Raw genomic sequence first — 27,288 nt, 5'->3', positions numbered from 1 at the left:
GTTAAAGACCATGCCCTATCCTGGATCTCCTCATACCTTTCCAACCAGACATTTAGCCTCTCCCACTCCCACACTACCTCCTCATCCTGCCCTCTCTCTGCCGGGAGTCCCTCAAGGCTCCATCATAGGACCACTAGTCTTCTCCATCTATACCCTTGGCCTGGGACAACAAGTCCCATGGCTGCCAGTACCATCTGTACGCTGATGACACTCAAATCTACCTCTCTGGCCCAGATGTCACCTCTCTGCTGTCCAAAATCCCGGCATGTCTTCTCAGCCATATCCTCCTTCTCCTCTCGCTTCCTCAAGCTCAATGTGGACAAATCTGAACTCCTCATCTTTCCTCCATCTCACACATCTTCCCCACCTGATCACAATATCACAATAAATGACATCACGCTTTCCCCTGTACTGGAAATCCGCTGCCTCGGAGTAACCCTTGACTCTGCCCTGTCCTTCAAACCGCACATCCAAGCTGTTGCCACGTCCTGTCGCCTCTGGCTCAAAAATATTCCCAGAATCTGTCTTTTCCTAAACCCTCAATATACTAAAATGCTTGTGCATGCCCACATCATCTCCCGCTTCAACTACTGCAACATCCACCTCTGTGGCCTACCTGCTAACTGTTTTGCCCCTCTCCAATCCGTCCTTAACTCTGCTGCCCGACTAGTTAATCTCTCGCCTCGCTACTCCTCTTCTAACCCCTTTTGCAAATCCCTTCAATGGTTCCCAATTCCCCAGCATATCCAGTTCAAACTACTAACACTGACCTACAAATCCATCCATAAGCTTTTCCCCTCCGTACATCTCCGAACTAATCTCCCTATATAGTAACATAGTTTTTAAGGTTGAAGGAAGACTAAATCCATCTAGTTCAACCCATAGCCTAACATGTTGATCCAGAGGAAGGCAAAAAAAAACCTTGTGGCAAACACTAAGCTCCACATTGGGGGAAAAAAATTCCTTCCTGACTCCATACAGCAATCAGACTAGTTCCCTGGATCAACGCCCTATCAAGGAATCTAGTGTGTATATATAACCTGTAATATTATACTTTTCAAGAAAGGCATCCATGCCCTTCTTAAATTTTAACAGTGAATCACTCATTACAACATCATGCGGTAGAGAGTTCCATAGTCTCACTGCTCTTACAGTAAAGAATCCGCGTCTGTGATTATGATTTAAACCTTCTTTCTTCCAGACATAGAAGATGCCCCCTTGTCCCCGTCTCAGGCCTCAGAGTAAAAAGATCAGTAGAAAGGTCTTTGTACTGTCCCCTCATATACTTGTACATAGTAATAAGATCACCCCTAAGCCTTCTTTTTTCCACACTAAATAACCCCAAGTGTAATAACCTGTCTTGATATTGCAGACCCCACAGTCCTCTAATAACCTTGGTCGCTCTTCTCTGCACCCGCTCTAGTTCAGCTATGTCTTTCTTATACACCAGAGACCAGAACTGTGCACAGTATTCTAAATGTGGTCGCACTAGTGACTTGTATAGAGGTAAAATTATGTTCTCCTCTTGAGCATCTATGCCTCTTTTAATACATCCCATTATTTTATTTGCCTTTGCAGCAGCTGCCTGACACTGGCCACCAAACGTGAGCTTGTCGTCCACCAATACACCCAGGTCTTTTTCAGTGACAGTTTTGCCCAGTGTTTTACAATTAAGCATATAATTATACATTTTATTTCCTCTGCCCAAGTGCATTACCTTACATTTATCCCCATTAAAGCTCATTTGCCATTTATCAGCCCAAGCTTCTAGTTTACGTAGATCCTCCTGTAATATAAAATTGTCCTCCTCTGTATTGATTACCCTGCAGAGTTTAGTGTCACATGCGAATATTGAAATATTACTCTGTATGCCCCCTACAAGGTCATTAATAAATATGTTAAAAAGATGTCTTCCCTCGAGTAATCTCTGGTGCTCCCAAGACCTCCTTTTCTCCTCCACACTTTTTCGTTCCTCACCCAATCGCCTCTAAGACTTCTCCTGAATATCCCCTATCCTCTGGAATTCTGTGCCCCAATGCATCCAATTATCCGCCACATTTCGATCCTTCAGACGGAACTTGAAAACCCATCTCTTCAAAAACGCTTACAGCCTGAACTAACCACGCTGCCGCATCACCACCACCAGAGCTGCTGCAACTCCCCAACCTACTGTCCCCTTCCCCATCATCCAGTAGAATGTAAGCCCGCAAGGGCAGGGTCCTCTTCCCTCTGTACCAGTCTGTCATTGTTAGTTCGTTTACTGTAAGTGATATATGTATTTTGTATGAAACCCTTTTCTCATGTACAGCACCATGGAATCAATGGTGCTATATAAATAAATAATAATAATAATTAAAGGCAGTGGCCCTGTCGGCGCAATCATGCAGATCCCACTTTTCAGAGCTTAAGACATCAGACCTGACAAAGGCACTGATGAGGATATAATGTGATGTGAACATGGCCTAGGCCAAAGCCAGTGTAACTGGTCTGGGAGGCGGAACCTCTGAGCAACTATACAAGGGGGCGGTCCTTGTAAGGAAGCGGGTGGCTCCCAGGGAAGACGGGCAGGTAATCACGGCAAGTGACAGGGTCAGTCTCTGGGTAGAAGGGCAGGTAGTCACGGCAAGTGACAGGGACAGTCTCTGGGTAGAAGGGCAGGTAGTCACGGCAAGTGACAGGGACAGTCTCTGGGTAGAAGGACGGGTACTCACGGCAAGTGACAGGGACAGTCTCTGGACAGGCAGGTGGTCACGGCTAGTGACGGCAGAGCCTCCAGGTAGGCTAGCAGGCAGGTAGCAGGTGAGCGCTCCTAGGTGAGCAGGCAAGAGTCTCTGGACAGGCAGGTGGTCACGGCAAGTGACGGCGGAGCCTCCAGGTAGACTAGCAGGCAGGTAGCAGACGAGCGCTCCCAGGTGAGCAGACAAGAGTCTCTGGACAGGCAGGTGGTCACGGCAAGTGACGGCGGAGCCTCCAGGTAGACTAGCAGGCAGGTAGCAGACTAGCGCTCCCAAGTGAGCGGGCAGGCTTGTTACATAGACAGACTGACAGGTGTCGGAAGGCAGACCGTCGGACCGCAGGCTTGCAAGCAGGTAAACGGATATCTGGCAGGTGACTGGCAGGTGACTGGCAGGTGACTGGCAGGTAACAGGCAGGTAACAGGCAGGTAACAGGCAGGTAACAGGCAGGAATCTGGCAGGTGACTGGCAGGTAACTGGAAACGGGACCTGAGGGCTGAAGCAGAGTGAAGGCTTTGCAACAACATTGCTCGAGCACCTCCATTTTGGAGGAGGTGCCTTATATATGGTGAAGTCCTCCGGCCATTGGCCGGGGACTCCTTAGGACAGCGCGCGCGGCCCCTTTAAGAGAGGGGGAGCGCGCGCGCCCTAAGCACCGTGGCCGGGAAGCAGCGCGCGCTGCCAGCAGAGCGGGAGGAAGATGCCGGGCACAGAGCGGAGAGGTGAGGGGAACAGCGTCCCTGCCTAGCAGGAGGCAGGGACGCCGACGCTACAGCCAGAGGTATCTGGCAAGGGCTTAAAATCATATTCCCATCTCCAAAATCATATCCCAATATTATAATAATATTAGCAAATACTTTCAATTAGAAATGTAGGTATCCATGGGTATGACCACTAGCAACTAACTGTCACTATATGAGTGGTCGTAACCATGGATACCTAAGCTACTGCAATGCCCTGCACATGGTGTAAGCAACATAGGTTATCAGGAGAACTATACTACATTTCTAATGCAGGTAAGAAAAAAATAGTAGGCCGACTGGGATTTCATCTGCCCGGTTTAACAATTTCATGCTTCAATAAAAGATCAGCACTTTGTAATCCAGTTAAGAAAAAATAGTGGCACTCAAAACCAAATATAGTTCTCACTATGAGCTGAGCCGCACTACCTGTGTTTTCCTTTTGTACCTGCCTTGGGGAGTGTTATAAGATCCGTGGATGGGTGTTTCCCGCTGTGTCCTACTAAGTAGCTGTTATCTAGAGCTTGCAGTACCGGTGAACATTACTCTTTTTTTCACTAATGCTACAGTTCTAATTGGAGGTATTTGCTAATATAAATATTACACCTGTTTTTTTTATTGGGATAGGATCTTGGAGATGGGAATATCAATTTAAAGTCTTATTTATAAAGCACAATTCATTGAATGAAGCGGTTGAGAATCTAGTCTCCATGTGATAGCCAGTGCAAATCGCACTCGATCTGGCATTTAAAGGGAATCTGTCACCCCCTGGGACTTTTCAGACCTCTAATATGGGCATACAGGTGATAGAAATGTGAATCTATACTTACCTGTATGACCCATATTAGCGGTCTGGTTGCTCTGTAATCGCATTTTTATTAACCCTCAACTGGTGAGGTGGGGTTTGCCACACCCCAGAGAATTTTTGTTCGGCTGCCATTCATTGAAAAATGCTGGTATGAGGATACGTGTCTCACTAGCTTCCATCCATTTGTGGGTGTCAAAAATTATACTCATGTGTAATCAATCGCCAATAAGAAAACAGTTAAAACAAACGTGATCTTTGCATTTTCTGTAAAAAATAAGAGATTTCTAAACACTGGGGTATAGTAAACCCCACATCACCAGTTGCGTGACAAAAACTCCACCTCACCAGTTGAGGGTTAAATGTTTTCTGCTAAGGGCTTCACAGGGCCCTGTGAAGTGCATTCCCAGGCCGGATCCTGCGCTGTTTCCTCTGTACGGACAGCGCTCTTCTCCCTGCTGTCCGTAAAGCCTTGTGGAGCAGGGAACTTGTGCGCAGTTGCTGGATCTGGCCGGGAACTGCACGTCACAGGGCCCTGTGATGTGCAGGGGAGGTGGGGTAAGTATGATAATAGGGCTAGTAGGCGGGCATTTCTTGGTGTCCAGGGGACGCCACGCTTAGCAGAAATCATTTAATAAAAATGCGACTACACAGAAACCAGACCGCTAATATGGGCCATACAGGTAAGTATAGATTCACATTTCTATCACCTGTATGCCCATATTAGCAGTCTGAAAAGTCCTAGGGGGTGAAAGATTCCCTTTAAGGGGAGTCATGACAGCTTGTAGGAGCACTCGTTCATGATAATCGTGCAGTCTAACCATTTGCATTAAGTGATCTTTTAGTTTGCACAAAAGATCATTGTGTTTGGCAGCATATCTTCCTGTATAGATAGGATCCTGCTGCTAAGAACAGTGGCAATCCATGCTCACTGAATGATCTATTACACATCGGTCAGTGCACATCTAAAGCATAATCGGCCTGTGTAAACAGGCTATTAAATGATCAGCAAATATGAAGTGCACCTTTTTACTCTCCTGGTTCTTCTAGACATATTTATGGGGAGGGCAGGAAGACTAACAGTTTCAATTAAATGTATGGGCACCTTAGATCTGTAATCGCAATCTCTTTAAACTATGCAAAACAAAAGTTTAAAGTAAGTTTAATACCAAACCGCTTTCCTTTAATATCAGCCAATTATTAATTCTGTCGATCAGTAGTATTTCCCATAGTGTCATGTATGAATCTGGTCAAATTCCTCTAAAAGTAACTAACAAAGATTTTAAGGACAATGTGTATCCTGTGATTCGCAAGACCTAATCTACACATTCAGACTTCCAAGGAGTAGAAACAGGAGTTGTGGGGTAGAACAATATGCCTAAAGCTGACAGTGGTGTCTGGCACCCACAATGCCACTCATTAACTAAGAAATATCATCTGGGGCTTAAGGCCCCATCACACTAAGCGACACTACAGCGATCCTGACAACGATACGACCTGTCAGGAATCGTTGCTGCGTCGCTATGTGGTCGCTGGTGAGATGTCAAACAGTCAGATCTTCCCAACGACGCAGCAACGATGCGGCGACCCGTAACCATCTGTATAACGATTCACGCCTATGTGTTTCTGTGTCTGGGTCGTCAACAAGGTCGTTGGTAAGGTGTCAAACACACCGATACATGCTACCCAGCGGGGCCTCAACGATCAAAGAAATGTCCAGACCATTCCAAAACGACCAGAGATCTCACAGCAGGGGCCTGGTTGCTGCTAAGTGTCAAACGTAGCGAGATCGCTACTGGGGTCGCTGTTGCGTCTCAAAACTTGTGACTCAGCAGCGATCTCGCTTAGTGTGACGGGGGCTTTAGAGACAGCTGGTGCGTGGTTCAGAGAGAAAAGTAAAATTAAGGTCAAGTTGGGTCAGTTCAGGGAATCTGAAGTCAAGAAATGCCTGGATTGCTGCATTATGGGGTGCATCATTGTAATTATCATGAGTTTACTTCCCCTCTGCCAGACTTTGTTGCATTATCTGGCTTTGAATAGTTAATTGTACTATATACAGTAGTCTACAGCTACTAAAATAAATGCTCTATTGGAGATTAGACTTTTTCTTCAAAACAAGACTGATTAAAATTGACCTTGGGTTGCTGAATGACGTTTGGATGGTAACCGTAGAATAAAATAATGATACTGAAATTAGTATAGCAACATTTCTGTCATTATGAACTTTTATAAAGTGTTTCTTTTCTTGCTCACTTTTAAGTTGTCAGCTGTCTTTGCACCAGTCAAGCCACCATGACAAGAAGTTTCACCAATGTGACCAATGTGGGAAGGAACTGACTACTCTTAAGAAGTTGCATGACCACATTGCCTACCACTCTGATGACAGACCTCACAAATGCCATCTCTGTGACAAGGCATATAAAGTAAAAAGTATGTATAAGAGCCATATTTACTTCTAGTCCCTTTTTGGTTTTATATTTTCTATAGGAAAAATGTACATAGTGTATTACAGTATTTAAAGGTGTTTTCCGGGCTTGAGGTAGATTTGTGAAGTCACTCTATTTGACTGCAGATTAGCATACTCTGACGTTGTGCATTACGTACACTTGCAGGATTCCCCTCAGAGTTCAAGATTAAGCAGGGGGGTCACGTGAGTGCAAATTTCATACTGATGGTCACGTCTTGCCGACTAGAATCTCATTTACTTGTCTCAATAGAACATTGAGTGAAGCAGATAAGTAACATGATTACCCGCTCAATCTAGCATTTGAGCAGAATTCTGACAGTGTTTGGAATGCACACTGTCAGGTTTCATCAATCTGCAGTCAACATAGAGTATGCTATGGGCTCAGCTGGTGAGGTAGATTCTCTTAAGCCATAGGTCAGGGTGAACAACATGGAGAGAAGACTATGGCACAACTGGCAGGACTTGCTGGATGGCACGTGGATCAGTGATGATCAGGACTGCAGTGTATGTAGGATGGCATTCAGACAGGCATAGAAGGAATCTCCAATACAGTTAGGGCCAGGAGTGTGCATTTACACAGTAACATTTACACATGTATAATCAGTCCAGGACTTGCATCAAACAAATGGTTAATGGTAGCATTGTGTGCCGTCCGCAAACAGATGGTCAGAGACATAGCCATTTGACAAACAAATGGTTAACCTCTGCCAGAAGTGATGAACAGGCAAACTGGATACTTTCTAGCAGAAAGGACACACTACAACACTGCTGCAACAGAGTGTATAACAGAGAATAGTTTGTTATGCTTACAGCTGAAGAATGGTTAACTGCACTTCTGAGCCAGGAAGTAAATGCAGTTGGTTGGTTGGTAAACGAGCCAGAATTTGCTGAATAGATGATTAGCCAGCTGAGCGTAATGGATGGTGAGATAAACGCTAGGACACATGCAACTGAATGCAAATCTTATTTAATACTGAGACAAAACATGGCTGTCTGAGACAGCCATAAGGGGAATCTGTTATCAGGTTTTTTCTACCCCATCTGAGAGCAGCATGATGTAGGGGTGGAGACATTGATTCCAGCGATATATCACTTACTAGGCTGCATGCTGTCATTTTGAAAAAAATCACTGTTTTATCTGTTTCAGACATAGCAGTTCACTGACCCTTCAGCTCTGTGTAACCCCACCCCACCACTGATGTACTGTGTACACAGGAAGCTGCCAATCAGGGGTGGGGTTATACAGAGCTCAAGAGTATGCTTGACTACCTGGCAGCAGGTTTTCTAGCCCTCTATTAATAATCTCCTGCTGATAAAACAGTGCATCAAAACTGCAGCAAGCAGAACAGTAAGTGACACATCGCTGGAATCAGAATCTCTGTCTCTACATAATGCTGCTCTCAGATTAGATGGCAAGAACCTGGTGACAGATTCCCGTTAACCCCTTTTATGAAAGGGCAAGCTTCCATTTTTTGTTTTGTTTTTCCTCCCCTTTTTCCAAGAGCCATAACTTTTTTATTTTTCCATCCACATAACTGTATGAGGGTTTTTCTTACAGGGCAAGTTGTACATTTGAATGACACCGTTCATTTTATCATGTGATGCATTGGAAAGCGGGAAAAAAATTCCAAGTGCGTTGGAATTGCAAAAAAAGTGCAATTTCATAATTTGTTTTGGGGCTGTTCATTTACCATGTTAACTAAACGGCAAAACTGACCAGGCAATATGATTCTCCAGGTCAGTATGATTACACCGATATCAAAGATGTATAGTTTTTTTTCTTAAGTGGTGAAAAAAAAAAGTGGATTTTTTTTTAAAAAAAATAGCTTGTCGCCATTTTCCGAGACCCAAAACACTTTCAATTGTCATTTGTTATGGGGCTGTGTGAGGTCTTATTTTTTGCGCCCTGAGCTGACCTTTTTACTGATACCATTTTGGATAGATATGACGTTCTGATCGCATTTTATGTTGCGGCGGCAAAAAAACCCCTGTAGTTCTGGCATTTTTATGTTTTTTCTCGTTACAACGTTTATCGATCGGATTAAGCTATTTCATATTTTGATCAGACTTTTTACAAATGCCGTGATAACAAATATGTTATTTTTTTGGGGGGCGGGAGGGGGTGATATGAGCTTTTGTGGGTTTTTTTTTTCATAATTTGAAAAAATTATTATTTTTTTTATTATTTTTTTTACTGTATTTAATAGTCTTCTTAGGGGACTTAAAGCTGTGATCGTTTGATTGCTTGTGAAATCAGCTATCATCTGCTGGGAAAGATGCGGGCACAATGTGCGAGCCTGCATCAAAGTCAAGTACACAACATATGATGTAAATGTACATCATATGTTGTGAAGGGATTAAAAGGGCTTGGGTGATATCAAAGGAGTTTGTTGATTTGCTTGGAAAACCTGATGTGTTCATAGGAGAAGAGAGCAGGACCTGGCTCTGGCGCTGGACAGGTGAGTAATAGTCATTGCACAAATTTACTGTAAGCCCAGAAAACTCCTTTTAAAGTGTGCTTTATGTTACTAATGTATTACTATATTTCAATGTTTACAGCAGTATTGTTCTATTAGATCCATTTCAGAGGTTTGGATAATTTCATGAGCATTGTCGCCAATGCATCACTTTTTACTGACAACTAGATTTTCTCCCATCGCCTCATGGAATGATTTTACTTTTGATTTAAAACTGTCCTAGTTTGTGTGGTTAGAAAATAAAAAAATTAGATTGTTAGCTAAACAATTATTTCAATTCTCCCAACTTTATAAAACAAATTTATTCCAGAGGCTCAATTGTGTTAAACCTTCCATATGTGCGTGGTCCAATTAGGTTACTCATGTTGGAATTTCTTGGTAAATCTGTTATTGGTCCCTTCCTTCTTCTCAGTAATTTTAGAAAAGGTTCAAATCCTAGATTAAATGTCCTTTTACCCAGTCCAATAAATTCCATGTAATAAGCACTGCTCTATGATATTTGAAAGTTGATTGTCATTGGTTTAACATATATTTGTAGCAACAAGCATGGGGGATTCATACGGACCATTATTCATGCAAATCCTTTACATTGTCAGTAGCACATCATCTATTTACATAGGTGGCTGTACTGCCAACCAACAATGATCTTGAGATCCGCAAAAAGCATGCTATCAGCAATAATGGAGTGACTGGTCGCTGAACCTTCAGTTGCTAAGCATTTTTACGCTAGGCAATGACCTGGAACAAGCGTCTGTATGGTTGTTCAGGCGACAAAGCTCTGTGCCTTTGAACATACACTTAACCATTACACGGCCAAGTCATAGCATTATTTTAGTTTGCAGATATGCTGTGATTGGTTGGCAACAGAGACCATTTTTCTTTTAGAAATCTGGTAGTTCAATACAATTTTGAGGGTCATTTTCTGAACAAGTCTACCATATTCAGGTTGGTAAGGAATAGTAAAATTCAAGCATGATCCAAAACTCAATACCCTCATAAAAACATTTTTCTAAATATAAAAAATAGCAAAATTGCTTTTACTCATTGCATAATCCCAACATGCAAAACATCAATTAAGCGCCTATTAATATACTAAAAATCATAGGTATACAAAGTGATGTTTAAGCACAATTCAGGAGGGCAGAAAAGATATTATTACTCATGTATCGTGTCAATTCACTTTCAATGTTATTATACAGTAGAAATACCCATAAAAGTCAATGGGCCCTATTTAATCAAAGCTTACACCCCAGAATTCTAGCGTGAAAGGTTTTAAGTCACAAAATTTATGTGCCACTCAGGTTTGTCAGGGTCAACATTTTTGACTTTTTGTGGTTTCCCAACCGTTTTCTCCCAGGTCAATCAAAATGGGCGGAATGTGGTTTGGCAAGGGTGTTATGCCACAACTTGTCTATTTCATGACAAGTGGTGGCATTCCCTACTCCAGAAATCTGTGGCGCACAGAGGTGCACGCCGTTTGTCAGATGCTTCAGATTCATGAAGAGGCGTGCATTTCTTCATGAATTAGGAGTGTCTGATTCCAACATGCCCCTTCATCAAGACCGGCATCAACAACACTGGTCTTGATGAATCTGGCCTCAAAATTTTTTTTTGAATAAATAGAAAATTGTCACACTGTTAAGATGAGTACAATTTGAACATGTGGTTAAAGAGAATAACTATAGTTACCGTATATACTAGAGTATAAGCCGAGGCACCTAATTTTACCACAAAAAACTGGGAAAACTTATTGACTCGAGTATAGGCCTAGGGTGGGAAATGCAGCAGCTACTTGTAAATTTTCCCATTCTGGTATACATTTCCCCCTCCTCCCCCTTCCTGGTATGCATGGACCCCTCATCCCCCATCCTGGTATGCATGGTCCACCTATCCTGGTATACATGGCACACCATCACTGCACACATGAAAAAAATAAGCACTTCTACTCACCTTCCTTCTCTCTGCTCCAGCACTGCATCCTGTTCTGCCAGCAGCTGATCTCAGTGCATGACGTCATTGCCATGCACCCTCCGACGCTGAGGTGAGCTGTGGGGATATTCACTCCTCTCCACGCCGGGACTATGGGCGTGGAGAGGAGTGAATATTCATTTTCTCTAATAGCGCACAGTGTCAGCAGCGGCTGCAGCTCCTGCTGCGGCTTAGCGATCCTGTGTGCCCACTAGTAAATAAAATTAATATTCACTGTTCTCCACGCCCATGGGAGTGGGGAGGAGTGAATATTCATACTCTCTTATAGCGGGCACAGAGAATCGCTGAGCCGCAGCAGGAAGCTGGCGTTTCGACTGAGAGTGTGCGCTATTAAAGAAAATGAATATTCTCTCTTCTCAACTACCATGGGTGTGGAGAAGAGCTAATATTCATTTTCTTAAGCAGCGGGCACACGTGGTAACTCCATCAGCCGGCTACTGCCTGTGCACTGCTCCGCCGCAACACCCCCCACCCCCTTCCACAGCCGGAATATACTATAATATAAGTATATACTCAAGTATAAGCTGAGGGGGACTTTTTCAGCATAAAAAATGTGCTGAAAAAGTTGGCTTATACACAATTATGTACGGTATATGTCAAATTTAGATCTCATGGATATTATGTCTCAAATGATGGAATCAAACACACCTCACGTCAGAGAAGGCTTTTCCTCCAATCACCATGCCTTTTTGGTCTGTTAAAGGGAAGCTGTCACCACATTTGATCTATCCAAACTATTAATATGGGCATACAGGTTTTAGAGTGCTGAGGAGAGTGATCCCTGTTCCTTGTCTACCTCATATCAGATGCGGTGTTGTGGATAAATCATGTTTATCACTTTATATAAATTACTTCTTCGAGGCTATGGGGAGGATGCTGCCTGGAAGATGACTCTGCCTTCAGAGCTTATTATATATGTAGGAGGAGTTATCAGTGTGAGACATGTAATGGCCGCTCTCTGCTCTCCTGATCTCATTGCAGAGCTGTGTGTGATTATACCTGACACATCTGCAGGTTCCTCTCAGCTTCAGCTTCCAGCTCATAGGCAGACAGGATTGCAATATAGAGAGCTGCAAAAAATGTGTTTGCAAGAAGACAAATTTCATTTCTCCTATTCTGTGTTAGTTACTTGTCTCACACTGGTAACTCCTCCTTTATATAAAATAATCTCTGGAGGCAGAGTTATCTTCCAGGCAGTGTCCTCCTCAGAGCCTAGAAGGTCATTTATATAAAGTGATGAAAGATGATTTCTCTGCAACAAGGCATCTGATATTAGACATACAGGGAGGACTTATTTCAACTGTCTTTAACCTATATGCCCATATTAATAGTTAGATAGGTCAAATGTGGTGACAGATTCCCTTTAACTTGTTTAGTAGTTTTAACCCTAAGGGAACTACTACTCCCGTGGCTTTCATTGATAAAATGTTACAAGAGTTCGGACAGGCTTTTTCATTCCCTTTTATGGATGTGAGCAAGATGGTCATTGATTTTCACTTCGTGCACCCTTTTGTATTGAAGGCTACATTGTGAATACTCCAATACACTGTGTTGTATTACAATTTATGATTATCTTCATAGTTTTGATACAATCGTTACTAGTGACATTAATAGATTTTCCTCTTTTTTTATGAATGTTCAAATCTTACAACTATGAGAGACATGCATATACAGACACCTGCAATTTAATCAGGTCTCGGAATGACATTTTTAGAAGAAGCGAAAATGGAGGAAAATTATATAATTTGTCAGAATATGGCGACACAAACAAATTATTGTATTTGTTGTAAAAAAATTATCGAAATTAGTCAACACTGAATAAAAAAAATAAAATAAAGTTATGGCTCCTGGAATGCAACAATAAAAAACGGGGAGCGGGGGGATTTGGCATAAAGGCCAAAACTCACTGTAACATCAAGGGTTAAGAAAAAAATCCCAATCTCTGATTATCCCCCAGAGCACAATCAAATCCATTATCAAATGGAAAGAACATGGTACCACAACAAACCTGCCAAGAGAGGGCCGCCCACCAAAGCTCTCAGCCCGGGCAAGGAGGGCATTAATCAGAGAGGCAGCACAAAGACCAAAGGTAACCCTGAAGGAGCTTTTGAGTTCCCAAGCAGAGCCTGGAGTATCTGTCCATATGACCACAATGACTCGTACCTTCATAGAGGTGGTCTTTATAGAAGAGTGGGCAGAAGAAAACCTTAACTTACACACACAAATTGTAAGGCTCATTTGGAGTTTGCCAAAAGACATGTGGAAGACCCCCTCCCCCCCAAATGTATGGAGGAAGGTGCTGTGGTCAGATGAGACCAAAATTTAACTTTTTGTCCACCAAGGCAAATGCTATGTCTGGCGCCAAACGAACACAGCTCATCACCCCAAGAACACCATCCCCACAGTGAAACATGGTGGTGGCAGCATCATGTGGTAGGAATGTTTTTCGGCAGCAGGGGCAGGGAAAATGGTCCTAGTCTAGGGAAGATGGATGGTGTGAAATACAGAGATATTCTTGAGCAAAACCTGTTTCAGTCTGTCTGTGATTTGAAACTGGGACGCAGGTCACCTTCGAACAAGACTATGACCCAAAGCATACTGCTAAAGCAACACTCGAGTGGTTATAGGGGAAACTTGTACATTTTTTGGCGTAGCCTAGTCAAAGGCCAGGCCTTAATCCAACTGAGAATCTGTGCTCAGACTTGAAGATTGCGGTTCACCTGTGGAATCCATCTAACTTTAAGGCGCTGGGGCAGTTTTGCTTTGAGGAATGGGCAAAAATCCCAGGGAAAGATCATAAACTTATCCAAAGCTACTTGTTGCTGTAATTGCTGCTAAAGGAGGCTCTACAAAGTACTTGCTTTAGAGGAGTCTAGTTAACAAAATGGGGTCACTTGTGGGCTGATTCCACTGTTTAGGCACATCAGGGACTCTCCAAATGGGACATGGGGTCTGCTATTGATTCCAGAAAATTTTGGTTTCAAAAAGTCAAACGGTGTTTCTTCCCTTCCGAGCCCTGCCGTGGGGTATCTGTGTACTCAGGAGAAATTGCACAACAAATTTTGGGGTCCATTTTCTCCCGTTACTCTTGTGAAAATAAAAATTTTTGGGGTCTAAAGTAACATTTTTGTGCAAAAAAAAGTTAAATGTTCGTTTTTTCCTTCCACATTTCTTCAGTTCCTGTGAAGCACCTGAAGGGTTAATAAACTTCTTGAATGTGGTTTTGTGCACCTTGAAGGGTGTAGTTTTTAGAATGGTGTAAATTTGGGGTATTTTCTGTCATATAGGCCCCCTGAAGTCAGTTCAAATGTGATGTGGACAAAAAAGTTGTCAATTTTGTTGGAATAATGAGAAATCGCTGGTCAACTTTTAACCCTTCCAACTTTCTAACAAAAAAATATTGGTTCCAAAATTGTGCTGATGTAAAGCAGACATATGGGAAATGTTACTTATTAACTATTTTATGTGACATAATGCTCTGATTTTCACCAATTGTGCGATTTGCCACTCCTTTGTTGCCTTGGCTGTATGTTTTGGGCCATTGTCTTGCTGGAAGACCCAGCCACGACCCATCTACAATGCTCTTACTGAGGGAAGGAGGTTGTTGGCCTAAATCTTGCGATACATGACCCCATCCATCTTCCCTTCAGTACGGTGCCGTTGTCATGTCCCCGTTGCAGAAAAGCACCCCCAAAATATAATGTTTCTCCCACCATGCTTCACGGTTGAGACGATGTTCTTAGGTTGCACAAACACAACGAGTTGAGCTAATGCCAAAGAGCTCAATTTTTGTCTCACCTGACCACAGCACCTTCTCCCAATAACTCACAGAATCATCCAGGTGTTCATTGGCAAACTTCAGACGGGCCTGCACATGTGCCTTCTTGAGCAGGGGGACCTTGCTGGCACTGCAAGATTTTAAACCTTTAAAAGTGTAATGTGTTACCAATGGTTTTCTTGGTGACTGTGGTCCCAGCTGCCTGGAGATCATTAACAAGTTCCCCCTGTGTAGTTTTAGCTTGATCTCTCACCTTCCTCATGATCAAGGATACCCCACGAGGTGGGATTTTGCATGGTGCCCCAGATCTACAGTACAGACCAAATGTTTGGACACACCTTCTCATTTAAAGATTTTTCTGTATTTTCATGACTATGAAATTTGTACATTCACACTGAAGGCATCAAAACTATGAATTAACACATGTGGAATTATATGCTTAACAAAAAAGTGTGAAACAACTGAATATATGTCTTATATTCTAGGTTCTTCAAAGTAGCCACCTTTTGCTTTGATGACTGCTTTGCACACTCTTGGCATTCTCTTGATGAGCTTCAAGAGGTAGTCACCAGAAAAGGTTTTCACTTCACAAGTGTGCCCTGTCAGGTTTAATAAGTGGGATTTCTTGCCTTTATAAATGGGGTTGGGACCATCAGCTGTGTTGTGCAGAAGTCTGGTGGATACACAGCTGATAGTCCTACTGAATAGACTGTATTTGTATTATGGCAAGAAAAAAGCAGCTAAGTTAAGAAAAACGAGTGACCATCATTACTTTAAGGAATGAAGGTCAGTCAGTCCGAAAAATTGGGAAAACTTTGATAGTCACATCGGCGACCCCGTCACATGATCGCGGGTCGCCGATGGGTGGTCATGACAGCCCTGGGTCTGCAGCAGACACCAGTGGTTGTCATGAGCTGATCGCTATGAGCGCCACCTAGTGGTCGGCGCTCATAGCACAGGACCATTTCTGCTGCATGCAGGGGATCTGCTCGTCCCCTGTATGTAGCAGAGCCGATCAAACAAATGCTGCTTCTAGTCTCCTATGGAGACTATTGAAGCATGCAGTAAGTGAAAAAAAAATGTTTTAAAAAATATTAAAAAAAGTAAAAAAATATAAAAGTTTAAATCACCCCCCTTTCGCCCCATTCAAAATAAAATAATAAAAAAAAACCCCCACATACACATATTTGGTATCGCCGCTTTCAGAATCGCACGATCTATCAATATAAAAAAAGAATTAATCCGATCGGTAAATGGCGTAATGAGAAAAAAATTCTAAACGCCAGAATTACATTTTTTGGTCGCCGCAAAATTGCAATAAAATGCAATAACGGGCGATCAAAACATCGGATCTACCCCAAAATAGCATCAATAAAAACTTCAGCTCGGTGCGCAAAAAATAAGCCCTCACCCGGCCCCAGATCCCCAAAAAATGGAGACGCTACAGGTCTCGGAAAATGGCACCATTTTTTTTTTTTTTTTTTACCAAACTTTGGAATTTTTTTTTCACCACTTAAATAAAAAAGAACCTGTACATGTTTGGTGTCCAAGAACTCGTAATGACCTGGAGAATAATGGTGACAGGTCAGTTTTAGCATCCAGTGAACGTGGTTAAAAAAAAAAAAAACATCTGTGGTATTGCACTTTTTTTGCAATTTCACGGCTCTTGGAATTTTTTTCACGTACACGATATGGTAAAACTAGTAATGGCGTTGAAAAGTACAACTCGTCCCGCAAAAAATAAGCCCTCACATGGCCATATTGACCAAAAAATAAAAAACGCTATGGCTCTGGGAACAAGGGGAGCAAAAAACGAAAACGCAAAAATGGAAAATGCTCCGGTCCTTAAGGGGTTAATGCAGGTAACGAGTTGATTAGGAGCGTCTAACTGGTCTGTTGTAGCCAGAACTCATAATGGTTTGTAGGGGATCAAATACTTATTTTTCACTGCAAAATGCAAATAAATGTATCTAATTTATACAATGTGATTTTCTTGATTTTTTTGGTGATATGCTATCCCTCAATGTTAAAATTAACCTACCCTTAAAATTATAGACTGTTCATGTCTTTGTCAGTGGGCGAACTTACAAAAACAGCAAGGGATCAAATACTTATTTCCCCCACTGTAACTTTATAGAGATAAATAGGAAATAATTGATTTTCTTTTTCAATGCAGTTAAAGAAACATACTAAATGTATTGCATGCCGTAAAAAATCTGCCATGTCCTCCTGGAGCATGAAGCTGGCATACTTGGTTGAAAGACTGAGAATCCTGGGAGATGTGTCTTAGTTTTTAGGATTAGTTAAAATGATTTTATAATTACATTGCCATTCTCTAATGACTGCAGTTTAATTTAGTTCTGCTGCATCCCAATAGAACATCTGTGCAACCTTATGAGTAACTCTTCGGCAGTCAGTACAGAGCTTCCATTAAAAAAAAAAAAATCTAAAGATGAGTGGCAATATACTGACAAATACTTTGAATAGTACAAGATCCGAGATTAGAAAAATGAGCCTGCTTGCAGAAACATGTCATTAAACTGTCTTATTGCACTTTGCTTTGTTTTTACTTTAAATGGCATCTGTACTTTTACTGCAATAAAATTAGCATAAATCAATAGTACAAGTGAGTGTAAGTAGCTTTGCAATATATTGTATCTGAGAAAATTCTCCACTAATGAGCCACTTCCACTCCCCCTTGTCTCCTGAACTCACCATCCACCTCAACTTCATCTTGCCCAAGACGAGATGGAATTCCAGTACGATGAGGTGTCAGGCTATACCTCCTATTGAATTCTGTGGAGAGGTAAGAGAAGGAGCAAGGGGCAGAGTGAGAAAATGGACAGAGGGAGATCGTTCTGAGCTATAGAGCTTTAATTTGGTTTCAACTGTTCATAGAAAATTTTGAGGATTTTGCCAAGCTTCTGTTTTTTTTACTTTTAAGCATTGGGGTCGTCTTTTGCCTTTCCCCAAAGATCCCTATTTTGATCAGTATGTGGCATATGGTATCAAATTAAAACCATAACCCCAGATATCTCTAGAAGTTCTTTCAATGTTTTATGTACTTTTATTTCTAACATACTTTAGTAACGTCCTCTTACTCTCTTCATTTTCTTTCCACCATGTCCAGGAAGGTCTTGACTGATCCATGAGTTTCAAACTTCTTGTTAACATTTTGTTCTGTTAAAGCCGCGATGAAAGTGTAGTTTAAGATAGTGTTGTACTTTTTTTAAACTGCTTGTGCTTGGTCATAATAATATTTCTGGTCTGCTCAGACAACTCTTGTCTTTGCCCTTGTGAACAAGAAACATGAATAAAACTGGTCTTTTTAAGCATCAAGGCATTTATGGGTTCATTAAAGTGAGGTGAGCTCTGGTAAGGTGGGCACAGGCAAGTCAAGTCTAATTTGTCACAGCTTAGTCTGATTTTGTCTTTTGTTTCAAACGTAACAAAGGGGGCCATTAATATATTCAAAGCAGTTTTATTAAACATTTTTTATTTCAGCAGATGTTTTACATGGGAGGCCAATAATGTTGACCGCAACTTATTCCCGGCATCTTGAAACTATTTATTTATTTATTTTTTTTTATTTTCAATTGTTGGATAAAAATATCCTGTAAATCATTGCAGTTCCTCTGCCCATGTTTCAGAAGGATGATATAAGTGTAGTTAGAGAGACCTAGAGTTAGAATAGTTACGGGAGGCGCTGTCTTCCCTGTCTGGGAAAGTGCACATTAATTCTCTATCATGTGGTTGTCAGAAATGGCTGTACATTTCTCATGATAAGCAAGGCAAGGTGAGACATGTTCCTCAAGATTATTAATTTTTTCATTATTTTTTTTTATATCCTGGTTAGTGATGAGCGTTGCTCGCTACTGCTCTGTGCTCGTCTGAGCATCTCACTGCTCGAGATACTTGAGTATTTCCGGGGTTGCTCGTCGGGAGCTCGGGTCCTAAACATGCAGAGATTGTCTGCCACACACTGTAATGCCGCAGCCATGTTGGTTGTGGCATTAGTGATTAGCTGGCCACACAGCGTCATCAGGTTTACTATATCAGACCTGGCACCGCCATGCTCGTCACAGTCTACTCCGGAATCAGGCAGTGTCGGGAGAGGTGCTGCTGAGCTAGGGAGAGATTTGCTTGTTTCTTAGTGTAGGTATACCACCATATATTATTCACATATCCATCTCAACTAACAGTCCTCCTGAGGAATAATCCAGTTGCATAGATATCAGTGCTAGGCAGGCAGGCAGGCAGTGTATGTGGCAGACTGCAGTTCACATAGCAAGAGGGTCCATTCCAGTTCTGTCTGCGGGTGCTTTTACAGATATTTCTAGAAATAGCCCCAGGTATCAGGGGCCAGGAATAATTTTTTTGGGGATCTTAATCCTGATTATTTGCTTAAAAAGCAATCCAGAGAACACAGTTTTTCTGCTCCATTTGCTTGTTGGCACTGCAGAATACAGCCAGATCCTTTCCATATTACAGCGCTAAAAATCCATCTATTTAAAACTGTGGTTTGTCCGTCACACAGATGACATATTAATGCGCTGAAAATTCTGCCATTTCTGGCCTCCATTGAAATTTTGTTGCAGTGTATCAGTGCAGTTATTGATACGAGGTCGCTGTAAAAAAAAAAAAAGTTACCTACAGGCCAGCTATTTAAAACTGTGGTTTGTCCGTCACACAGATCACATCTCACTGCGGTTCAAATCCAGCCATTTTTAGTGAACATGAAAAATATTGTCCTCCATTTAAAATGGGCAAGGCACGTGGCAAGAGATGGGGAAGTGGACGTGATGGTGCATGCAGAGGCCGAGGCCGTGGGCTAGCTGAAATTGTGCCACAACAAACACCCACATCTTCTCGCTTGACTTTTCTGTCCCAATTAATAGGGGACTGCCGAACACCCCTATTGAACACAAGCAGTATGAAAAGGTTATTGGTTGGATAGCAAATAATACTTCCAGTCACTTGGCCACCACCACCACCACCACCCTGTCTTCCACACAGTCAAGTCTCAGTAGCCGTCAGTCTGGACTGCATATTCCTCACCCTGATCCTCCTTCCTACCACCATTCCGAGTGACCGGAGACAATTGATCCCCCACTTGGACGCTTCGAAGAGCTGTTCACTTTCCCATTTATAGATTTGAGCCTATTGCCCGGTCCACTCGAAAAGGGGCAAGAGGAGATCACATGTAGCGATGCCCAAATATTCGAGCAGCCACGGTCACACGAAGACGACGGTGGGAAAGTGTCACAAGAGGTGGACGATGATGAGACACAATTGCCAGAAAGTCAGGAGGAGGACCAGTGTGCACAAGTGGAAGACGGGGTGGTGGATGATATAGTAACTGACTCAACCTGGCAGGGGGACATACAGAGTGAGGACAGCAGCACGCAGGGGGAGGGAGGCATAGCACCACAACAGGCAGGAAGAAGCAGTGTGGTGGCCGCAGACAGAAGGCGGGCAACCGTTCCCCGTAACATCAACACGAAGGAAGTTGCCAGTACAACTGTTAGGTCCTCCCGAGTCTGGTTGTTTTTTAAAGACTCTGCCGATAACCCCAAAAAGGCCATTTGCACCACCTGCCAGGCCAGCATCAGCAGGGGTGGCAAACCTAGCAGCCTGACCACCACCAGCATGATCAGGCACATGGCAGAAAAGCACCCAACTTTGTGGGCCAAACCCCAGCGTCCAGGAACAGTGTCTGCGGGTGGCACCACTGCTTCTTCCGCTTCTGTGCGTGCAAGCCAATCCTCTGTCCATGGCGCATGCGAAGATGCCTCCTGCCCTGCACCTGTCGTTGCACACTCTCAAGTAGCAGCATCAGCAAGCATGTCCTTGTCCCAGCGCAGCATTCAGTTGTCCCTACCCCAGTCCTTGGAACACAAGCGCAAATACGCAGCCAACGCCCCACAAGCCACACTACTAAATTCACACATTTCGCGACTGCTTGAGCTCGAAATGTTGCCTTTTAGGCTCGTGGAGACGGAAGCTTTCCGCAACCTGATGGCGGCTGTCCCTCGGCACTCGGTTCCCAGCCGCCACTATTTCTCCCGGTCTCCACATTACACGAGCGCGTGTCCCACAACATTAGGCATGCCCTCAACAACACAGGTACTGGGAAAGTCCACCTAACCACGGACACGTGAACAAGTGCTTGTGGGCAGGGACGGTACACCTCGCTCACGGCACATTGGGTTAACATAGTGGAAGCCGGGACCCATTCGGACCTTGGGACGGAACACGTCCTCCCGACGCCGAGGATTGCTTGCCCTGGGTCAATCAGGGTTGCCCCCACATTCTACAGCTCCTGCACCTCCTCCTCTTCAGCATCCATCTTTGAAATGACCACATCAGTCGCAAGCTGGAAGCAACAGGCTGTGCTGAAGCTAATATGCTTAGGTGACAAACCACACAATGCTGAAAAGTTGTGGACAGCTCTGAAAGAGCAGGCAGATCTGTGTCTGACACCTCTGAGCCTACAGCCAGGCATGGTCGTGTGTGACAATGGCCGTAACCTGGTGGCGTCTCTGAGGCGAGGCGAGCTCACACACGTACAGGCCTGGCCCATGTGCTTAACCTCGTGGTTCAGCGGTTTCTCAAAACCTACCCGAAGCTGCCAGATCTGCTTGTCAATGTACACAGCCTGTGTGCCCATTTTAGAAAGTCACCAACAGCTTCCGCGCACCCTTGCCGTGTTTAAGCAACGTTTGCAGCTTCCGGCTCACCGACTGGTGTGTGATGTCCCCACGCATTGGAACTCTACATTGCAGATGTTGGGAAGGACTTGTGAGCAGAAGAGGGCAGTTTTTGACTACCTGCATTAACAAGGCTGTCGGTATTCAGGTTAGACTCCACACATAAAATCCATCCTCCAAAACTTTGAGGACTCCACCAAGATGGTGAGCGACGATGACGCCATAATTAGAGTCACCATCCCGCTTCTCTGTATTCTGAAACGCTCAATGCTCACAATCAAAGAGGATACTTTGCAGGCGGAGCACGATGAGATGGAGCAAGGAACCATACAGGGTGATTACACACAGCCCAGCCTCATTTCATCACAACGTGGATTGGGTGACAATGAGGAGGAGGAGGTGCTAGTTTCATGCGCTATAGATGGTACTACCTGCACAACTGTCATACCGTCTGTTAAGTGTGGATGGCCTGAGGACAGGGAGGAGGGGAGCATGGTCAGTTGTCCTCTTGGTGAGGACACGGAAATCTTGCCTGTTAGCAGTCTGGCACGCATTGCTGAGTTTGTTACGCTGCCTTTCCCGTGACCCTCGCCTTCTCCAAATTTTGGGTGATAGTCATTACTGGTTGGTGACACTTCCAGACCCACGCTACAAGGAGAACTTTCTATCTCTTATTCCCGAGGCGGACAGGTCTACTAAAATGGGGCAGTACCAGAAGGCCCTTGTTGCGGAATTACTAAAAAAAATTCCCTCGGCTATCAAAATCATGTCCAAAATAATGGCCGATAGACTGGCCTCCATATTGCCCAACCTGATATCTCCTGATCAAGCGGGTTTTATTACGGGCCGATTGGCTACTTTGAATATAAGAAAAGTACTCTTGGTTCTATATAAAATCCACATGTCCCCTAACTTAAAAAAAATCCGAAGCAATCATCTCATTAGATTCGGAAAAGGCATTTGACAACATAAATTGGGAATGGCTATATAAGGTACTAACAGAAATGTCATTAGCAGGCCCCTTCTTTAACTACGCACATAATTTATACGCATCTCCAAAGGCTCAGCTTTACACTCCAGGCTTTTTGTCCACTTCCTTTCCCCTTGAAAAAGGAACAAGACAAGTCTGTCCATTGTCCCCCCTCCTGTTCAATTTAGCTCTGGAACCCTTAGTCCGCATATTATCAGATCCATAAACTTTTTCGGGCATCCAGTTAACAAGGAGATCAATACAGGCAGCCTTTTTTGCTGACGACGTAATTTTATTTATGCCTGATCCCATTCAGCATTTGCCTAAAGTTCTCAAACTACTTAAAAACTTCGGGTTTAAAATAAATGTCAAAAAAGGCGAAATACTCCCCTTAACCGAGGGAGGAATAAAATTATTCCCGAGGTGGATCTTTCGGTGGCATAACGGTATCCCCCTCATATATTACATACTTGGGTATCAAGATGGGTCGCTCGCCCTTATCTTTATACACTCTAAACTATCCCCCCCCCCCCCCCCTTATTAAAAAAAATTCTTAATCAGCTAAAGACCTGGCAAGATCTACCCTTATCCTTTATGGGTAGGGCACACTTGGTGAAGAGAAGTACGGCAAAGCTCATGTATCATCTACAAACTTTACCATTACTTTTAAAACACTCAGATGTTACTATACTTAATAGAGCTTTTAGTCAGTTCATCTGGAAGGGAAAATGCCCTAGAATTAGTATGAATAAACTGATAGCCTCCAAGGAAGAGGGAGGCATCTACTTTCCATGCATTAGAAATTACAACCTAGCTTGCCTTTTTCGATATATAATTGGCTTCATAAAAGACATACTTATTCGGACTACTCGCTAGATTCTGACTATGCATCCCCCTACAACTTAACAGCTCTCCCCCACTCACGTTTTACATTGCTACCCTTAGTTTCTCTAAAGATCACGGATTTCTTGATTACTATCTCTACATGGAAAGCAGTCAGGAAAAAATACGGCCTTTCATTCAGAATCTCAAAACACCTTCCGTTGTGGCACAACCCAGAATTCCCCCAAGGTAGTGAAAATAAATTCTTTATAAAATGGCAACAAGCAGGTGTTGTGAACATATCTCACCTTCTTCACCCTATTAAACAGAGATGGCTAACATGTGCAGAAACTTTAGGAAAATATGAACTGCCCCCACAGGACTATTTCCAATATGAACAGATCAAACTCTCCGTCATGGCTATCTTAAGAGATGTTACCTTTGAAACTTCCCGAAATTAACTGGATAATATCCTGTTATCTCCAATGGGTACCCCCTCAATATCTACACTATATTCATCAATGAAACCTAACCTGGTGGAAACACACTCAAATACCTTTTAAGTACTGGAAACAACAATTTGATGATGTAGATATCCCAGAGAAAATTAGAACTGGTTGGAGGTTACTCAGGAAACATATTATAAATGAGTCGTGGAGAGAAACTCCGTTCAAAATCATGCATGGTGCGATATACGCCTTTAATCTACCAAAAAAAGACCCACTTTCTAATAGACTAATTGCATGTCCCAAGTGCCAGTATCCGCACTCTGACCTCCTACACTGCCTTTGGTCCTGTCCTGTATCGGTTTCCTATTGGGACCAGGTAGCTGACATAATTAACACCACATGGGGACCAGGATATGTCATTTCTCCATGTTTAGCCCTGCTGCATGTTTGGAGTAACATAAACAACCCTAACAAATTAATAGGGAGTCTCCCCAAGCTACTACATACTTGGCTTATATTGGCGAAAAAACATTGGCTAGATCCCAATATCACACACACACACACACACATTACGGAACTAATAGCACAAATGAAGCATTACATGGAGGTAGAAAATCAAGACACCCTATACAATAAAGAGAAGCAAGCAAGAAAATTCCTTCTAAAATGGAAACAGTTTATTATAAATTGCTGTTCAATAGAGGACAAAAGGAAAATGGTAGAACCCTTTACATCTACAGCATGGTATATACTAGAAGATCTCAAAAATAAGTTGGGTCCACTTCGTTTAACTTAAAATGAAGAAGAGAATGGTGAGAACAATCAATAGGCCAGGACTTCTGGCATAGATATAAATGCATTAATTATCCATGATGGCTTTAATAAGATATAAGACACACTGTCAACTAATTCATTTTGTTGTTTGTTATATCTGTTATACCAATTAAATATGTGAATAGAGTTGTTATAGACCCAGTCTGCGTACGGGCACTCTTACCTCTCTATGTACCAAATTAGATGTATGTTATGTATTTGTGTCTTGAAAAATCAAATAAAAATGTTGGAAAAAAATTCCCATCTGAAAACCCTGGCGCAGAGGTCACAGTTCGTTGGACAACCAAGGAGTACAGGCGAGAAAGACACAACTCCAATCCAGCAGAGGCTGGGAAACACTGTCAAAGTTCTGGGAGAATTTTCTCAGCCCCTCCGATCTTACAGGCCCTGAGGTGCAGGGTACTCTCACAAGGAGTACAAAGTTTGGGAAGATGGTGAGGGAATACCTTGCCTACCGTACCAACGTCCTCCGTGATTCCTCTGTGCCTTATAATTATTGGGTATCCAAGCTGGACACGTGGCATGAACTGGCTCTCTACGCCTTGGAGGTCCTGGCCTGCCCTGCCACTAGCGTTTTTTGTCCGAGCGGGTTTTTAGTGCCCCTGGTGGAATTATAACTGATAAGCGCATTCGCCTGTCAACTGAAAATGCTGACAGGCTGACTCTTATAAAAATGAACAAGGCTGGATTGGGCCAGACTTCTCAACACCACCGAATGAAAGCAGCGTAACCTAAACTCAAATCCAGTGTCTTTTTATTGTGAGGTCTATTCCTATGCACCTCTTCACACCTACATATGGGTATATGCTTCCTGATTTTGTCTATTTGCTCTTGTCCTTCTCCTTCTCCTCATCCTCCATCACCATATCATTCACCACCATATCTACCAATTCACCTCCTCTACGTGTCTTGCAAGGGGCATTGGAGTTCCTCCAAATTTTTGTCAGCTTTTGCATTCACTGCATAGGTAAACACTATGGGAGACCCACTTCCTAATAATGGGAGCATTGTTTTTAGGAGGCTCTCCGACCTCTAAGTCTCTTGCAAGGGGCATTGGAGTGCCTCCAAATTTTTGGCAGTCCTTGCAGTCACTGCATAGGCAATAACAGTATAGGAGACCCACTCGTTAATAATGGGAACAACAAAGCATAGCCAGTTGATGGCTCTCTAAGTATAGCGATTGCAGACTGTTGACCCTTTTAAGAATAGTAAAGGCCGCCTGATGGCCCTATAAAAATGGGCTTTGTGACTTTCAGAGTCCCTCCTTCATAAATGAAACAGGATGTGTCTGATGATGTGTCACACACCACATGGCCAGATAAGGTTCTAAAATGTTAAAATGACATTTACCAGTGAATGCATTTGTCTTGGTTGAAAGCAATGCAAAAGTGCAAAACGCATCAAAAACGCTACGTGTGAACATAGCCCAAGGTGTGGAAGAGTATTTTTGTTTTTGTATATTTATTTTGCCTTATATACAAGTCATTATCCTGGAAAGGATGTTCCTTAACATATTTCCCAGGAAAATCCATTTTGGCTTCTTTTTGGTATGTTTTATTGTGAGTCCGTAAAAGTGGCGTAATACCTCTGATAACGTTGTTGACAGAAGGGACCTGGGAGTCCGAATTGCTTCCAGGGGTCTTCCCCATGCCGTTTCCATGTCATTTGAGCACTGTTCCCATCGATTTGGGGAATTTTTAGGCCCTCTGCAGACCGCCTGGGGGAGCCGCCTGAAAAATACTCGAGTTTCCCATAGACTTACATTGGGCTCGTTACTCGGATCGAGCACTCGAGTATTCCAATTTGCTCGACCCGAGCATCGAGCACCCGAGCATTTTAGTGCTCACCCATCACTAATGTTACATTCCGGCTTTACAGGCTTGAGCAAACACCTTTAACATAAAATACCACATTTTTTCTTACTAATAACTAGAGTGTGCCGCCTACTTTGGAAAGATAGATTAAGAGGGTAAGGTATCTGGCGGTCTGTAGTTTTACTGATATTTTTTGGGGGATTTGTGCTGCTTCTCCTCTTTATCTATCTCATTGTGTCTATCTACCCCACATAGATACATGTCAACTAAGCTTTTGAGTTCCCTTTTCCTTATGTATGACTTGACAGAAAATGAATAAACATTTGTGGTAATGTGTTAGGACTTCCTCTAAACACACAGGGGTTTTGATTTAATGTCTCCGTACTTCTTCTCCATTCAAGGATTCCCAGGATGCAGAATTGTAATAGCTTCGCAGAAGCACACAAAAAAACTCTTTTACATTGCTTTGGAAAAGCGGTGCAGCTTTACATGGCAAAGGGCAATTAGACACAGTCAAATATTGTCCAGGTTAAAGACTATTTATTTTCCCACATCTGTCACAGTGTAATCTATTTTTTCCTTGCCTATTTAAACAATAATTCATTGTTATACTTCGACTGCTTTTTGATATTTAAGAATTAAATTTGCTTTGGTAATGAACTGAGAAGTTAATAATCATTTTGCATTGCAAAAAAAGG

General features: G+C 42.9%; 1 protein-coding gene across 1 annotated transcript in view; it reads left to right on the top strand.

Moving 5' to 3' along the window:
* The window catches only part of LOC141196034 (uncharacterized), a 91,283-nt gene that overhangs the window by 22,223 nt on the left and 41,772 nt on the right, over positions 1-27,288 (top strand). Inside the window, exon 3 of the mRNA XM_073662537.1 lies at positions 6,541-6,710. Within this exon, the coding sequence (XP_073518638.1) occupies positions 6,541-6,710 (170 nt within the window). The remainder of the gene's footprint in view (positions 1-6,540; positions 6,711-27,288) is intronic.

Source organism: Phyllobates terribilis, unplaced genomic scaffold (assembly GCF_046119375.1).
Source record: "Phyllobates terribilis strain yellow unplaced genomic scaffold, ASM4611937v1 Scaffold_1__5_contigs__length_1240528914, whole genome shotgun sequence".
Taxonomy (NCBI): domain Eukaryota; kingdom Metazoa; phylum Chordata; class Amphibia; order Anura; family Dendrobatidae; genus Phyllobates; species Phyllobates terribilis.
The sequence above is the reverse complement of the archived record's forward strand: the minus strand, read 5'-3'. Positions and strand labels throughout refer to the sequence as shown.